Source organism: Poecilia latipinna, unplaced genomic scaffold (genome assembly GCF_001443285.1).
Source record: "Poecilia latipinna isolate Pla-1442-1.1 unplaced genomic scaffold, P_latipinna-1.0 Scaffold4340, whole genome shotgun sequence".
Taxonomy (NCBI): Eukaryota; Metazoa; Chordata; class Actinopteri; order Cyprinodontiformes; family Poeciliidae; genus Poecilia; species Poecilia latipinna.
The window spans coordinates 19,433-25,739 of NW_015116956.1; the positions used below are offsets into that span (position 1 = coordinate 19,433).

A 6,307-nucleotide genomic window follows, 5' to 3' on the forward strand; every position below is an offset into this window, starting at 1 on the left:
TCTGTTCTGATTATTTCCCCTCATCCTTCCAAGTCTTTCCCAACTCCTGTAGAGTCTGTTTTGTCAGAAGACAGTTTGGGACTTGTGGACCCAGCACCGCTCTTCTCCTGGGTCTCCAGCTGAGCCATAATTCCACTTTCCTTTGACGCTTTGTGTTGCTGCAGCTCTATGTCCCGATCTGCTTTCCAAAACTGTCGCTTCAGGAGGACGATGACGGCAATCATGAAGAAATAGGAAGTGCCGCTGAGGCAAGTAATCAGACCAAGGAAAATGATTCTTTCATCGGAGACAATAAACAAACAAAAGGTTAGATTACTAATATAAATATGTTGGGAGAACCACTTTTGTTTGTGCTAGCTGATGTGTTACCTGTACATATTTGAGTCGTAAATGCGGCACGCCCCTTTTCCCCCGCACTTCTTGATAGACCACTTCAGGCAAGTAGAGTCTATCAGAGCTCCAAAATACACAGGCGCTGGAATTCCACCTACAAAGTGTAGCACAGATATTACATAAAAGGAATCTCATGCGATATATATACAAGTGAAACAATGACGCTTACCAAGAGTCCTGGTTACCAAAGTCTGAATACCCAACGCGAGGGATTTGAGGTCTGGTGTGATGCAGCTACGTTGAAATAAAAAAAACAACAAAAAGAAAGCAGTGAGGACAAACTCTACACCAGTAATATTTACAGTTAGGAACAATAAAACTGGAGACTGAAACTCAACGTTGTGTATTTTCAAAATATAGTGATGAGAAAACAAAGTTTCTGTTTAGGTCACATAATTGCTTCTGTATACTAAACAATCAAATGCCACAGTTTTTGAAAGTCACACACACTTGTTAAAATGTCACTATTTGTGATATAATATAATAAAGCCCTTGGCTTGTTTTGGTTTTTCCATGGGTCTGTATTTGTGATGATTTGCTGTCAGGCCTTAGTTATTCCTTGTTTTCTCTTTTCTTGTTTTGATTTAGATCAGTCTTAGTTTCTTTCTTACTTCAGACTGTTCTTCGTTATTTTTAGTCGTCGGATCACGTTTATTGTTCATTTCTTGTGTTAGTTAGTTATTCATAACTTGTAAATGTGTGTTTTACTGGTTTCATTACTCCTCCTGTTTTCTTACTCCTCTCTCCCTCAGCCTGCCACATCCTCTCTCCTCACAGCTGCACTATGCTTCTAATTAGCACTGATCCGTTGTTTATCATTCAAGCTGTAGGAAGACGGTGTTACGCTTTGGAGCAGATCGTTTTGTGTGCAGCTTGAGAGTCAGACAGATTCCTACATTTATAGACTGCACACATTAAACATGCTAATAGCTTTTTACGCCTCCTCCACTGTTTTAAATCCTTAACTTGGATACTTTCCCTGCAGTAGGGTGACTTTCTGACCCAGTTTCAAGTCTTTTGCACCTTACTGCATAACGACAACGTAAGACAAATACCCATTGTTATTTTCTATTAATTTCTAAGAGAATAATTTTGCACAGACCGTATGATGACCATGTAGCCGGGTGTGGCTCCCAGAGAGTTGATGAAGGAGCTGAGAACAGAAACAGCCATGTAGGAGGTGAAGCTGCGGGTGCAGTCCTTAGCGTGAGGGCACTGACCCAGCCTCGCTGACGTGGAGCTGCCAGGCGGATAAGAGGTGGAGGCACAGCTGCAGTTGTGAAAAACCTGCAAAGGAGGTCGTCAGTACGTTGGTTCTGCTGATACTCAAGCAGAACTGAAGTGTTTCAATGACACTTTCAGCGAAATTTGCTTCCCTACTGTGTTTTTGCCGCGTCCGCTTGAGTTGAGGCAGCCTGCCATGCATGGCGAGACGTAGGTGACGCCGCTGTCCGAACAGACGGGGTCCCACTCATCTGGCGAGCAAGAGCAGTCTCTGTTACAGTCTGAGAAGAGCATCTCCCCATTGTATGATACACTCTGTGTCCTGAAGGCACAAAGTGAAGAAGGTGGAGAAGATATGTAGAGTGGACAAACTGAATGAACGAGGTTATATTTTTGGGACGGATTATGTCTTGATGCTGACCCATTGTACGATACAGTGAGGCCAGCCACTGGCCTGTTGTCACACTTGGTGCCAAACTGCAGTAGTAAGAGAAGGTACCCCATGAAAGAAGTGGCAAAAGAAAGCTGGGCTCCTGACACCACACTCAGCTTGTACCTCCTCATCAGGAGCCCCCCCAAAAAGATTCCCACGGCTACTGCGGGTAGGTTCAGCACTCCTGAGAGGAAAAAACACAACAAACAATGTTTACTGGAGAAGAGAGCCACATGGGAGACCATATATATCACAGTGTATGTGTAGGTTTCAGCAAGTCAGATATACGACTTTGTAAGACCTTTTTAATGCCACCATGAATGAAATATAAGACTATAAATACAATGGATGTTTGGGGGAACTTGCTGTGTTGGAATCAAGTACAGCAAAAACTGTGAATCCGGCTTTAGCCTTCTCAAACATGGCTCTCTGCAGCCTTAATTTCCACAGTGCCAAGCTGAAAAGTGTTGTGCACCTGACCTCATATGGGTTAGCAACGTAAGTGAGCAAGTGGCGACACATTCACCAGTGTGGTAATTTACTGACAGACCTTACACACCTTGAGGTCTGTTTTTTTCAGCTTCTAAGCTAGCCTTTGCTCTAAGAGAACATTTCTTTTCAAACCTTTGTCTTTTGAATTTAAATTTTGTAAGATGAATACTTCACTAAAACTACTTTTCGCAAGGGTGGCTATTATATTCAGCACTGATACTCACTGTTCAAATGGTCTAATTGCTATTTGATTTAACTATTCCAAAGCATTTTTACTTAGTAAATCTTTTCCCAATTTTTCCAATTTAACAACCATCATATCAACCAGCTTTCTGTAGTTTATTAACAGGTGATTCTGTGTGATTTACCTATGAGGAAGTTTGCTCTGGATGCTGACTGTCCAAACTGCTGCTCCATGTATTTGGCTTTGAAAGTCAACAGGCCTATAAATGAGTTAAACTTCAGAATGGCCGCACAAAGAAACAGGAAGTAAGTAGGGGTCCCCAAGAGACGTTTCAGTGATGGAAGGAATCCTTTTGAAGGGCATGGAGGAAAAATACAAGAGGTTACTAAAAGAGCTACATGTTAAGAGGTTACTAAAACCTCTTAACATGTTACTAAAAGAGCTACATTTCCAGATGAATAACATTTCTGCTGCAACCTTTTGCGATTTCGGTCAGCTTGATGGTTTGGTTGCTGCTCTGTGCACTCTCTGCCCCATCGAGGGTTAGAGAGGGAGGAGTGGGTGTGTCCGTTTCATCCCCTTGTTTGGGAAGCGAGCGTGGCAGGAACCAAAAAGGGATACTGGAGACCAGCAGCAGGGAAGAGGATATCAGGAAGCCCAGCCACCAGGCACCCACCCAGCGGGAATCTTTTGGAGTGATGGTGACGCTTTCTGCACCGACAAAGGAAACAGTTTGCATCTGAGGGCATCAACTAGAGCTAAGAGATTAAAAGACAGAAACAGAATGGAAGAAAAGACAAGAGGATAAAATATGTCTACAAGAAAGAGAGGGGGGAAAGAATTAAAGAAAGTGAAAAGGGCAGAATGGAAAAAATGACACATTTTAGACAGTAAAACAGGGACAAAAGTCTCCAAAACAAATTTTAGTTTTTTATTTCTTCCTAACCAGGAAGAAATATGGAATGGAAAAATACTGAAAATAAATCCCATACTTTTTTATGCTTTTCCAGACTGCATAGTAACCCTGGTAACCACATGAAGGAGCAGATTTTGTTTCGCTTTGACTTTCAGAGATGGGAATAAGTGCTGGAACTTGCCATTTAACTTCATTTTATTGTGGGAAATAAATAATTGATTGGGGGAAACGAGTCAAGAATCTCCCCAAGGGCACTCAAAAAAGTTCTCACTAACCTTCACTGACAAGTGTGCTACCTGTTTTGGTGCAAGTGTGTCAAACCTTTTGCCCTACAAACAGCAGGCTCGGTCTAAATGAAGCTCAGAACACAGCAAGTCCCCTGTGTCCGCTTTGTCACAAAGAGTGTAATTGCTGCCAAAAAGGTTTAAAAGACTAATTTTAATCTGAAATTGAAGGGGGGAGGGGTACAGGAGTTACCTTTGGTTTACTGTAATAATCAGTCAGAAAACATGACTAATGCATGTCATATATTATTAATCCAAGCCTTTCACAAGATTAGCAGCAACATCTTAAATAATTTTGTTACAAATTCCCATATTAATCACCAGAACATGTTCAGGAAAAGTACTGTCATACTTACCCATATCAACATATCCAACGTCAACGTAAAGTTTAGCACAATAGGAACCCAGGAGAAATCCAAACATTGGACCCAGGAGAGTAATAGTCTGGAGACAAGCTGCCAAAATATGAAGAGAATAAGTCTGCCGTTAAAACCACAAAGTTCAGCTTCACGACTCATTTTATCATTTACCGATGTAGAAAGGAGAGTTTTCCGCTTTAGCGAAGTCGTCGATGTACGAGATGCCCAGGGGAGTGACGGGAGTTTCTCCAATCCCGCGCAAAGCGTTCCCAAGGAACACATATATCCACATGTGGGAGCTGGACTCTCTCTCACAGCCTGATCAACACAACCATGAACAACATATAGGGATAGAGTGAAGATACCAATAAGAACTGTACAGCTTTGAGGTAGCTAGCCTGCTAGCTTGCTAGCCAGCTGGATAAGAAAAAGATAGACGGACGGACAGAAAGAAGAAAGAAAGAAAGAAAGAAAGAAAGAAAGAAAGAAAGAAAGAAAGAAAGAAAGAAAAAGCTAGCTAGCTAGCCATCCAGCCAGCTAGCCAGAGAGGTAGACATAGATTTGAGAAAACATTGCAAACATTAAGATACAAGTGTGGGATATTTTTTTCTTCGCTTTTTTAAATACAATGTAGTCTTTTCTGTGTTGTTCTTTTCTTAAATGTTTATTTACAAGTGTCTTCTGTGAAATTTGTGTTTACTGAAATGGAGCTTATTTTTGGGAACCAAAAACAATTTGTTCTTACTTTGTAAAAAGAGTTCCATGTAATGTTTTTGTTTGCTTGTTGATTTATTTATTTATTTGTGCAAGTTTTGGTTTTGTGTCTTCTTACTACAATAGAGCAAATGTTATTTTCAGAACATGTTAAGATAATGAAATAAAATGACTGGTTTATTTATTTATTCACGTTTATATTAAAACCACATGTATTTGTATTTCTCACTAACAGTCTGTCTTTCCTCTGGACTGGACTATTTCTTTTTTTTATTTTAGATTACTTAGGTTGCAATTTTGCTCTTACAGTACAACATTTTTACTCTTTATTCTATAACCATTTGCACACAATAAGAAAACACTGTTGTTGTTACACATATGAAGTTAAAGGTGGACTCTATGTGTCAGTTGGTCAGAAAATTGTTTTGACCATTAGATCACAGGATAAACTGCTGATACCTTTGTTGTCTTCCACAGAAGGCTCGATCTGAATTTCTGGCATGTCGACAGTCTTCAGAGGATCCACACATGCTGGAATGCTCACATTACTGCTCTGGAGAACCTGAATAACTGTGTCATACTTATAGCTGTGAAATTAAGCCACAAAACAATATCAAATCTGTCTTTCAGATGTTGTTGTTGTTTTTCTGAGTGTAAAGGTTTCCATTGGCGCTTACAATCCCATGAAGAAATGCGTCAGGCCTGTGAGAAGGGCGCCGACGGCCATGAGTAAACACCCGGCAGCGATGAGTCTGGGCCGATGGAGCTGAGCCCCAAAATGGCTGACCACGGCGAGAAACAGCAAGTTACCTAACGTCAGGGAAAGACAAAAAGGAACAGAAAATGACAGCAGTGTCAACAGATAGACTGCTGGGCTGCGTGGGTAAAGCAGTACCCATCTCAAAGCTGCCATCTATGAGGCCGACGTGCGTGCTGGAGAGGTCGAAGCGTCTCTCTATCTGAGTGACGGAGCTCTTCATGTAGGTGCCTGTCAGCGCCTTGGAGAAGTAGGCGAAGGAGAGCGCTATGATGAATATCTGGGGAACACAAAACAGAGGAAGACACGGTGAGATCTGCTGTCCTGCTTTTATCTTCTACCGTCTACCTGGAAATCAGAGAATTCAACCAGATTTAATCTGAGCCAGGGCAGTTCTTCTAGTCTGAAATTATGTGACTGTTTCATTTTCCAACTGTTTTTCATTCTGCAGAAGACTTTAGGTATTATTACCTCTGAGTGCAAGTGTTTTCACGAACGAGTGCATTTCAGTCACATTCTGTGTAACCGAAGTAGCTTGAAAAGGAACAATC

General features: G+C 41.3%; 1 protein-coding gene across 2 annotated transcripts in view; it reads right to left on the minus strand.

The window, feature by feature from the left end:
* Positions 1 to 6,073, minus strand: part of slco1e1 (solute carrier organic anion transporter family, member 1E1) — a 9,745-nt gene extending 3,672 nt beyond the window's left edge. Inside the window, exons 1-13 of one of the 2 annotated variants that reach the window (XM_015025828.1) lie at positions 5,895 to 6,073; positions 5,677 to 5,809; positions 5,459 to 5,586; positions 4,457 to 4,603; positions 4,283 to 4,381; positions 3,204 to 3,437; positions 2,911 to 3,075; positions 2,039 to 2,234; positions 1,774 to 1,939; positions 1,496 to 1,680; positions 563 to 627; positions 370 to 487; positions 47 to 276 (exon numbers count right to left, since the gene is read on the minus strand). In XM_015025828.1, coding sequence (XP_014881314.1) covers positions 47 to 276; positions 370 to 487; positions 563 to 627; positions 1,496 to 1,680; positions 1,774 to 1,939; positions 2,039 to 2,234; positions 2,911 to 3,075; positions 3,204 to 3,437; positions 4,283 to 4,381; positions 4,457 to 4,603; positions 5,459 to 5,586; positions 5,677 to 5,809; positions 5,895 to 5,979 — 1,951 coding nt within the window. In that variant the 5' untranslated portion in view covers positions 5,980 to 6,073. Of the gene's footprint in view, positions 1 to 32; positions 277 to 369; positions 488 to 562; positions 628 to 1,495; positions 1,681 to 1,773; positions 1,940 to 2,038; positions 2,235 to 2,910; positions 3,076 to 3,203; positions 3,438 to 4,282; positions 4,382 to 4,456; positions 4,604 to 5,458; positions 5,587 to 5,676; positions 5,810 to 5,894 lie in introns of both variants that reach the window. The other variant, XM_015025827.1, reaches the window with a different exon arrangement.
* Between the last annotated feature and the right edge of the window lie 234 nt (positions 6,074 to 6,307).